The sequence below is a fragment of the Mastomys coucha genome, unplaced genomic scaffold (genome assembly GCF_008632895.1).
Source record: "Mastomys coucha isolate ucsf_1 unplaced genomic scaffold, UCSF_Mcou_1 pScaffold23, whole genome shotgun sequence".
NCBI lineage: Eukaryota > Metazoa > Chordata > Mammalia > Rodentia > Muridae > Mastomys > Mastomys coucha.
Genome location: NW_022196906.1, coordinates 45252279 through 45263334, shown reverse-complemented (window position 1 = coordinate 45263334; position 11056 = coordinate 45252279). Strand labels below are relative to the sequence as shown.

The 11056-nt window shown below is 44.4% G+C and overlaps 1 protein-coding gene across 1 annotated transcript in view; it reads right to left on the bottom strand.

Moving 5' to 3' along the window:
- Pou2af1 (POU class 2 homeobox associating factor 1) overlaps positions 1–11056 on the bottom strand; it is a 31109-nt gene that overhangs the window by 6748 nt on the left and 13305 nt on the right. The window contains exons 2-4 of the mRNA XM_031344629.1: positions 5809–5939; positions 5255–5297; positions 4904–5169 (exon numbers count right to left, since the gene is read on the bottom strand). Coding sequence (XP_031200489.1) covers positions 4904–5169; positions 5255–5297; positions 5809–5939 — 440 coding nt within the window. The remainder of the gene's footprint in view (positions 1–4903; positions 5170–5254; positions 5298–5808; positions 5940–11056) is intronic.

The window sequence follows — 11056 nt, the reverse complement described above, 5'->3', positions numbered from 1 at the left end:
TATATGTAGCCCATGCCCTTAAACCGATTAGAGAAAAGTATCCTGATGTTAGATGCATTCATTATATGAACAATATTTTGGTATCAGCAAATTGTGATTCCAAGTTGAATGCAGCTTACACAGAATTAGTGAAGAGGTTAGAACAGGCAAGCAGAATGGCATGTATCTGCCTCTTCCACTTCTAAAGGTTTTGTGCAATGGAAGGATATTCTGACAGGTTCATGGCATGGCCCGGATCCAGTATTGACGTGGCAAGAGGCTCTGTTTGTGTGTTTCCACAGAACCACCGAGATCCCATTTGGATTCCTGAATGGCTTACGAGGAAAAGTGCCCCACCTCAAGATGCACCTGCCGAATGCTGAATGGGGTGAATGGGAGTTGCATGGATATTTCTCCCATGGCCATGATTGCCAGTGGAACTGTAGGAAATGCCTTGTTTAAAAAATTATGTCCTTGCTCCGACCCTTGTATAGTTAGTAATGCTGGCCTTAGTAAAGTAAACAGGATTAAGCTAGATGTAGCCCTCAGAATAGATTCCCCTTTGCTGTGGTTGCCAGGATGCCCAGGTACATTTGCAGTGGTCGGAGCCACAGCTTCTACTATACCCAATCCAATATTAATGCCCACTTAAAGGGAGACATTATGGTACTTAACCAAAGGGTAGATCTGGTTCAAGAACAAGCAGATGCCCTGTGGCAGATAGCACACTTAGGAATCTTTGTGCAGTATCAAAATCACACTCAGGCTGCTAACTTGTCTAGACAATTGTCAATCTATCTTACAGGGAATTGGTATAGAGAAATGGATCATCTGTTGCAAGATCTTCGCATAGCCATAGTCCACGTGGATTCTACCAGAGTTGACCTGTCCCTCGCTAGTGGATTGAATCATCTGAAAGAGTGGGCAGGTATTGGAACTGTGGGTGCTTTACTGGTCCTTGTCAGTATATTGGCATTGTGGTATACCTATGCGGGTTCGGCAGCAATGACAGGCTGCTTTGGGTAGTGCAAGCATTTGCAGCCCTGGAGGCGAGGCAATCTCTATAGGCTTGGTTAACTATTCTGAATGCTCTTCTTCATGCTCAGGATGCAAGGCTAAGCACTGCACTAGAGATCAGCTTCTAGCAGTCTCTTGGAGAGCACATCTGATTGCATGTGGGTTGATGCCTCAAATCCCACCTCCAGAAAAAAGGCATAGGACGGGCATGGCACCAACTTGGCTGCTACGGGTTAGGGCTCTGGCAAATAAATCACCTAAGACAGAGGCATGTACCGAATGGCTAAATAAACCCGGTTTGTAGTACAAACTAGCTGTACGTGTTCTCAAAGACGGGTTTGATATTTTGCCAAGAGATATTACCATCAGGTTGTAATGCTATTGCAATGTCCTTCTCATGGTTACTAGAGATCAGTCCTCTACTCTTGCCTGTTGCGTTTAAAACAAAAAGGGGGAACTGTGGGGAGCCACAGCTGCCACCTTATATATTGAACACCTGGTCTCTGGCCAGAGCAGAGAGCATTGTGATAAACAAGCCCTTATTTGGAAAAACTGAGTGCCTCTAGTTTGTGATGGAAGCTGGCATGATTTCCCACAGCCTATTATGTTTTGCCACATAGCCGATGCTGATTGGGACCAGGGAAAGTATTTAACCCACGAGGGCTGAGGGAGAGAGAGAAGCTAGCCAGAGAAGAAGAAAAAATGAAGAAATGATTCTGTAGTACAAGGTTCCTGAATAAACTGCTTGGAGAAGAGCTCATTATTGCCTCCTTATTTCCGCTGGTCGGTAAGGCGGTGACAGGAATCTCCATCAGAGACTAAGGAAAATTGCTAAGGCCAGGTATGTGGCAGGGGAGTCCCTGTATAGAAGCCTAGAAAGTCTATGTGTGAAGCTGTGAAGGTGAAGCCTGCATTGCCTTGGAGACCCCATGATGTTAGAGGTGCCAGAGCTGTGGGATACCTGCTGAGGAAAGCTGCTCACAGGAAATGGAGCCAGCCCAAGAGAAAGACGTGTGTTGCAGCCAACAAAGCTGAAAGGAGTTGGAGATCTGAAGAGTGCTTTGATGTCAGACATGGAGATGGCAGTTTGGAGTTTGCCCAGCTATTTCTCAGTCTTACTTTGGTCTAGCATTTCTTCACTATGCTCCCTTTTGCAATAGTAGTGTAAATCCTGTGCCATTATATGTTGGAACTATGTGATCTGAGTTTTTTTATTCATCTTTTATTTTATAGGGGATTACAGTTAAGAGGTTGCATGAATCTCTGAAGACATTTTGAACAGAACTTTTAGAAACTGTTGAGACTGTGATATATGGGGATTTTTAAAGTTATACTAAATGTATTTTGTATTATATTATGGATACAAACCTCTGGGATCTAGAGAGTGGAATGTGGAGATTTGAATAGGTATGACACCCATAGACTCATATGTTTGAATGCTTAGCCTGCAGGGTATTAGGAGGTGTGGTCTTGCTAGAGTAAGTATGACCTTGTTGGAAAAAGTATGCCACTGTGGGGGTGGGCTTTGAGGTCTCCTTTGTTCAAGTTATACCCAGTATGGTTCACAGTCTCCTTCTGCTGCCTATAGATCAAAATGTAGAAACTCTTGGCTCCTTCAGTACCATGTCTACCTGCATGCCACCACACCTCATACCATGACAATAACAAACTAAACCTCTGAAACTGTAAGCCAGCCCCCATGGGTTATATATAATATAGCTCCCTCACCTCTTGCCCTTCTAGTACTGACTAGTGCAGGAAGCCCAGCACTCCTGTGGCATGGGACCACTGTTGTATCTGCGATTATGGTCTCATCCTGCTATTGTCTGGTACCTGTCCCTGATCAACCCCCTCCCCCTGTCTCTGAGCTGCTCCCTGTGATGAGGGATGTTCTCCCAAGTGCTCTACAGACCATCCATCACATTCAAATATCAGCTACTCAAACAAACCTCAAGCCAGTGATACAGGGCCTATGTTCTTATTACCTTTCCACAGCAAGTCAATGGATAAGAAAGATCTCTGCACCAGCAGAAGAAAGACAGATCGAAACCCCCCTTTCTATCCCTATCCTCCCCTGCCATCTCCCCAGCTGCCACTGCACCTTAAGAGTAAACTGCTAGAGCCATTTAGAAAAGAATTTTTATCAGCATCCTGGAGAGTTTGTCACAATGTGGATCCTAATCCCAGAGGTTTGGAGTAGGGCCTGGGATTCGGCAAGCCCAGTCAGACCTCTGAGGATGTTAACATGGCTGGTGTGAGGGACTACAGTTTGCGAAGCAAGGGTCCTGAAGTTTCTATATTGGAACAATGGAGCTGGGGACTCCCAACATGCAGGCTGGTGTGTCTATTCCTACTGCACAAATGGTTTCTTCTCTTTCAGGGTGAGCCCCTGCTCCCCAGCTTGGCTTGCTGAAGGCAGACAGGACCTGAGAAAACCTTACTATTTCCATTATTTCAAAAGTCCATGTGGAAACCATTCACTTTTGACTCCTCTACCTATACAGGTCAATGGTGACTGTTGGTTCCTTGCCAAGGGATGGAATTGCGGGTCTTATCTCTGCTGCTCAGAAGTGCTGGCTCAAGCCAGCTTTGATGAGTTAATTTACAAAATGGCAAAACAAATCGTTTCTTAATAAATACAGTTTGTTTGATACACAGAACCTTTCAGAGTGGAAGGTACAGATGATATAAAAGGATAAATAATGAACAGAATCTTCAGTAATGAGAAGGCTGTGAACCACCTCGTCCTCTACCCCAGGTCCCCCACTATGGAAATGAGTTGCCTAGGGAAGGTGTTCCATTAACTCCTTCCTACTCACTGGCAACAAGATCCATGCCCAAATCATTTTGTTGGGTATCCAGATGGGCATGGCAGGGAGGCTTTGAAGCAGAACTAGAGTGGCACTGGACCTTAAAGGTAAACAGAGGGGACATGAGGAATCTAGGGCAAGCTCCACCACCAAGGTGAGTTCTGAGACCCCTAGGGAGGTTCCATCTGTGCTGCCCATAGCCCCAGAGTGACACTGGTCATCACTGCTTCCTAGGCCTTTTCTCCTCACAAGCACTTCAGGGATTTCCATTCTTTTAGAGACATAGCCACCCAGTATATAAAACTACAACTCCTTTCCTCTACTCGTCAAGGACAGGAGGGCCTCCTAGCCTACCTGACACTTGAAGGTAGTCATTTGTTGACCTTGCTGGCAGACTATGGCCATGAGGCTAATAACTAACATTTAAGGAGTGCTGTCTCTCTGCTAAACACAGTCCCATATGTACCAGCTCATCTGATCCCAATAACATCTTGTTAGTCTCTCCCCCATCTTATAGATGAGGACTCTGGGTTCAGAGAGGTCAAAGTACTAAGCACAGAGCTATTAAGAAAAGGGGAGAGAGTGATAAACGCAGGTAACTTGATGTTACAGTAAGAAATTTTAAAAATTACCCTACAGGTGAGTCTGACCCAAAAGTAGTTTCCTTTATGAGTAGTATCAACTTTTGCTCAGCCTGGAAGTATTCTAGTAGTTCCCATTGCTAAGTGTACCACTGCTGCATCAGTTATCTGAACTGACAGGAACCCAGACCTTACACAGATCTCACCTAATACTTCATCTGCTAAAAACTTCACTCACTGAGACCCACTGCTTCCAGAGTAGTTGGGAAGGTTTGAACTAGAAGCAACAGATCTTCCCAACCCACAGGATTAAAGGATGTGACAACTCAAGCATACAGTGTCTTTGTGGAGGACAGATACTTTCAGTCAATAGGAATAAGAGCAAGTCACCCTGGAGGATGCAGTGAACTTAGTTGACCCAGTAACCATGGAAATCAATAGATAAGAAAATCAAGAGTCTTCTCAGAGGGAGCTAGCAACATTGGTTGGATAGAGCTCTACTTTTGTGTGACATACCGTGACATTAGTGATGAGTGGTGGAGAAGCATAGGTCAACACTGAGGAGGGTCCCACCACTGTGTAGCTGGGGCACACAGGCTGCACATACATGTCAGTGGAGTAGGGGCAGCTGACAGCTTCGTGGGACACATACTCCGTGTAGGGTGTCCATGGAGCCAATGGCTGAAGAGTGGCAGGGGCCGGTTGGGAGAGCCAGCCAGCACATAATGTCCCCTCCTCTGTCACTGTGGAAGCAGAAACCTCCATGTCAAGGCAGGAAGGACCTGTGGGGAAAAAGGAAATTACAGAAGTGCAGGCTCCCCAGAGCGGGTCCTCAAAGACACCAAGAGTGTGTAGGAGAGCTCTTACCCACGGTGCTGTAGGTGGCCAGGGGCTGGTGGGGCAGTACCACCTAGAATGGGGACAAGAAAACCAGAATGGGTGTTTATCTATCTGCAGCAAGCCCTCTCAGGGACTCTCAGGGTTCCAGGATTGGAGAACCATGGGGGGATAACAACCTCCCATTCTACACCCCAACCATCACTGTCTCAGTTTTTGAGGGATTTGTGTTTTGGTTTAGCAAGAAGGTTGTACATTAGAGAAACTTTGTGAACCCCCAACTCATACTAGGGTGTGTACCATTGGCTTCCTGAAGCCCCATCAACAGATTTTTTCCTATGGATAAAAGCAAGAAGTCCCTCTATTCCCCTGACCACCCAACAAACCACCAGTTAATTGCATCTAAGTCTACCTTCTCCATGTAATCCGCTACCTTCATGCCCCACAGACGGTGCCTGAGTCAGGGAAGGACACTCTTGCCTTATCTCTCTGACCACCCTGACAAATCCAACTGTGCGCGCACATGCGCGCACGCACACACACACACACACACTGCAGTCACACTGCCCACAATAGATCCTCACCGCAGTTGGTGGGCCAGCTGCCCCAACGCTGGTATGGCCACGCTTTCTTCTCAGTAGCTCCTTCACTGGCTCCTTGACTCGAACACCCTGGTAAGGCCGTGGAGGGGCAGCAGCTTGCTCTGGAGCTGTGGCTGTAAAGGGGAATGTTACTTGAACCTATGGCCCTTCTCAGATACCCCAAACTATAAAACCCCCACTTCCTCTACTGTCCAACTCTCTAAATTGTACTTGAACTTGAATCTCTGTGAGGTTTCCTAGAGTATTTCTCCCAAGATTCCTTCTGTCCCCAACCATTCTGGGGCCCTACTATATTCACATCATTAAGCTCTTTCTCCTTTGTCTAAAAGTGACAGGGCTTCCCAAAGGTATAAGAACCCCACTTTTCTCATACTATATAAACTGGCTCTAGCAAGAAAGCCTGGTTAACACTCCTATGCACGCCCTTGCATATTTCGCCTCTCTACCTTCGTTGCTGTTTCTCATAGTCAGAATTCTGATCTGGGGGCAACTTCTCTGACCCCTGCAGGCCATGAAATTCCTACATCTACCTCTCCAACACATCTAGATCTGACTAGCTTTCACATAAATGGCAGTAAGGGATGCCAATCAGCCCAAGAACTCTCGAGTCAGGTATAACTGAATTCCAATCCCCTCTCAGCCACAATTTAGCTATGGCATCCTAAGAAGTCATCAAATTTCTCTGAGCCTCATAATCTGTAGTTTCTTATCAGATAGATATTGGTGCAATTTGTTTTCTTGTCTCCTTGTTTTGTCAGTGCTGTGGATATAAGCCAGAGCCTCAGACATGCTAGGCAAGTTTCTACCACTGAGGTACTCCCTCTGCCGCACAAATTCAATAAATCTACAGCCTGCTAGGTAATGATTAGTTATCCTTGATGAGGTGAACTTAAAATGCTTGCAATTAGATTATAAATCTCTCAAGGTACTGTGTTGTTTCTGCCCTCTGGAGTGGCAGACATGTCTAGTCTCTTTATAAGCTTAGTCATGGCTGTTCATTAATCAATCAAGTAAGTAGTGCTTTCAAATGTCCTTCCTTTTGTCTTCCTCTCATTTCTCCTGGATCTTTAGAGTTAATGGAGTGAGGAGAAAAAAGCCTGGCTTCCAGGTCCTTGGTTATCTTCAGTACATGAGACAAACATCCAACGCTGACTCACGCATCCTAGAACTGGAATATCTACCTTGTGTTGGCTGGGACAATGTTTCCTTTCCCTCTTCTCAAGAAATCCAAGAAAGCATCAATTAAACCCGTCAGCACATAGGGCTGGTCATTGCCTGGGAGATCAGAGACAACCTACCCACTCAAATGGAAAGGCCATGGCAGGTAGGCCAAGATCTAGGTCACCCGAGATCAAGAATCAATGGTCTCTGGGACTCACACAAGGAGCCCATTATCCTCCACTGATAAGAGCCCAAGGACCCAAGCTTTGTATCAAAGGCCAGGAAGCCAGGGTATCTGTTCAACCCGGATCCACAGGCCTGCCTTGACTGAACTTTGTTCAGTAAACACCCAGCTGATATTGATAACAACAGTGCCTCAGTCTGCACAAGACCTCCTGCAGAATTCCTAGGCTCTCAGCACCAGCATGGTCTAGTCTTAAAAGCTAGAAGGCAAAGAACCATGCATGGCCAGCAAGTGGAGGGAGAATGAGCCCCAGAGGTAGACAGTGAGAGTCAGGACCTAGTACCTCAATCTAGGATTCTATATGCTATGGTCTCTTTTCTGACTATGGAACAGAACCAACTAGAAACTGATGCAAAATACAAACACCCAAGGTCTTGTTCCCATAGAGTATGATTTGGAGGATCCACTTAAGTCAAGGAGTCTGTCTGTATAAAAGTATTTGCAGGGTTTCTGAAGATGACTGGGATTAGAGCTCTGATACTTCATCCCCAACCTAACACTAGAGCCACTATGTAGCATCCCAGTGGGAGATGATCCTCATGTTAGTATCTGCTGCCATAAAAGGGAATCTCTCTCCCATACTCATCCTTCCATAATGTTTCTGGACACATGTGCATGTGGCCCCTATTCACGTGGATTGTAAGTATTCCAGGGAACATTAGCAATAAAATCCCTACCAATGAAATGAATATAACAAATGAGAGGTTTGGACTGGCATAAGAGTGTATATGAGAAAGAGCTAGAATATTATTTGTCCCCTGAACCATCTTCACCTTTGCTCAAAGCAGCAATGACAAGAAACATAAGAGCCAGAAATACCCACATTCAAATATGACCTGTCACTTATTAGTAGAGAATTCCCAGATTTATATAATGACTCTAGACCTCAGTTTCCTTATCTGTGAAATGGAGGCAGGTTTTAAACTTCTCAGTGGCATGTTTCTAGCCCCTTATCATCCTTCTGAGTGTGCCAGCCCCGCACTAGAGCTGTTTGCACAACTTGCCTATGTGTGCAAGAATGATGTCTATGTGTGCAAGAATGATGTCTATGTGTGCAAGAATGATGTCTATGTGTGCAAGAATGATGTCTATGTGTGCAAGAATAATGTCTGGTGCTGCCCACAGACCCAATGTGTATAGACTGACATGAGAGACAGTAAGAACATCTCTATTTCCACTTCATTCTGCATCCCTTTCTCTGAATCATCAAGACTACACCAGCTTTCTTCATAGACATTTCCTCCACTTATCTCCTCTTAGGCTTCCTGCCATTCCTTAGGCACAAAGCCTAAGATACTCTACTCTCAGAAAAATAATGAGGCATGAGTCAGAGGGGAGAGAAGGCCTAAGTCCCATGGTCACCCTCTGAATGTAATTGGGGGACAATACACATACATCTCAGCCCAGGTCAGAGATGGGAATGAGGCTCAAGCACTTCTGATTTGCATGTTCAATTCCTGGAAGGGCCTAGAAGCTTCTAGGACCCACTCGCCCTCTAGAGCTGGATATACCATGTACTTGGCTATAACGGGACTTGCTGGGCACTTCCAGGTCTTGTGAAGTAAAGGTTTCCTGCCCTCTGCTGTTTTAAAATCTATGAACCGAGAAGGCTTTGGGGAGATGCTGTAAACACAGGGTAATCATTCTTCAATGTCTGATCATCTCTGGAACCCAGGGAATTAACAAATGTGCCCTGGCATAAGAGAGCATGTGCAGAAACGTACTGTTCTAGTACAGCTGTGAAACTCCCACAACTCTGTATCCATAGCCAGCTGACAGGGAGCCTTGTAATTGACTCTACCAGAGCAGGTAAGAGTGGGGATGTTTTTGACCATGCCTTTTCAAAGTGCTGGCAAAGTATCAGAATCCAACACACTGAGGCATCTCTTTCAGAAGCTCAGTAGACAAGAGTATTTGTAAGTTGACAACTTGTAGCTGGGGCCTTTCACACTAATCTATGGAAAGCAAAAATCAGTAAACACCATGACCTCAACTATGACCCACACCAGCACTATAGAAATCTGGAAGAAGATAAAAGTTTGTCCAAAGTCATGATTACCTTAGCATAGGGATGCTGAATCCTTGAACTGAAATTAGTGTCCAGTGACTACACTGAAATATTATGTGACTTTTTAGACAAGATATTAAAATAATTTAAGATAGCAATTTAAAAACTAGTATATGATGAAAATAAAATAGAAACTTGAAATAATACCCTATTGGCAAAGAAGAAGGTCTGGAGTGCTCATAACTAGAGAACTTAATAATTTCGTAGTCAAACTGCAGCCCTGGATGGCTGCAAAGGCTTGAAACTTTCTGACCATTCCTCTTGTTAGTCTGAGGACTCTTGTAGCTTCTGTGGACTTGAAGAATCCATCACAATGGAAAATCAGTTTACCTGAACATGAACCTCTGAGAATCTCTTTGGATAGGAGTTCACCTTGCTGCTTTTCTTTACTATTGGACATCAGTTGCCAATGGTATTTAAGGACCAATGAAAAGCTTTTAAGAAGCCTAGTTGATAGCCAAACCCATACATTTGGTCACAGGGAGAGCTTCCCTTTACCAAATGAGCAGTGAACGATCTGGAGTTAAAACAGTCAGCAGAGGACATTTCAATTCCCCCACCACACACCCAGATATACTGTACATCGCAAAAAGAAGAGGTCTGAGGCTCCCATCCACCTGAAGGTGCACACATCCCACAACCCCTGTATGTTGAACATTGGCATCTATACTTACTGTCCACCAACCTGAGAGATACAAGATTCTACTGAGTTAAATAAGCATGATCCTCTGAGTTCCTCAATAAAGTACAATAAAATCTCACTAAGGAAATATGTAAAATCACAGTACCTATTTATTTAATAACCCCATGCAAACCACAGCTCACATGCTACTCAGCTATGGAGTCAATAGCTGGCCCTGAGCATCTACAACTTGTCTTTCAGTTTAGCTTTAAAAGAGCCTATGTCCAAGAGTTGTTTCCTGAGAGAAGATCCTTGCCTCAGCCATGGTTCTCTTGAGATTTCCTATGGGTCATCAGGCCAATCAACAGACTGGACAACAATTAAGAGTTCTGCCCTAAAAAATACATAATATATAGTTAAGCATGGATTTGCATCACGAGGGAATGAGAGGACAAGATACCTCACATCTATAGAAGCCCTTGCATGCCAACTCAACAGACTGCTCAAGTTTCAATTCACAACTACCAGAGCCTCACAGCTCAGCCACATGGGCTACTTTGAAAGATTAAAAACCATCTAGATGAGAAGGTCATATAGCACGCTACCATGTAAGACATCCTCTGAATCACTCCAGATTACCACTGCAGAATATTTTCTTTCACTGCTGGTGTTCAATGTTATCAAAAAGAAAATAGAACTTATTAAGGAGGAAGACCACTAATACTCTCTTTACTTGTAGCAAAACCAAAACAAATAGTCGAACAATAGGACTTCAAGCCTGGGGCTAACAAACTTGTCCTAGCTTCTACTGAAAACAAAATCTGAAAAGTCGCTGACACTTTAATGTGAAGAATCTTGTTTGTATTGCTGGCCTGACATGGCTGAGATCTTCTGGGAAACATGAGTTCAAGTAGGCCACAGGCTTGTTCACATTCTTTATGAAAACGTTACTGCAGGTGCTCTTCTTAGGGTGAAGTTCTCAGAGTTTTCTAATTTATTCTTTTCATTTATGGACAATGGCTGTTTTTTTTTTCAAACAGGAAGACTTTATTCTTTGGCCAGAAGGATTTGACATTCTACAGAAAGACTTTTCCACACAATTTACAATAAAATTTCTTCTTCTTCTTCTTCTTCT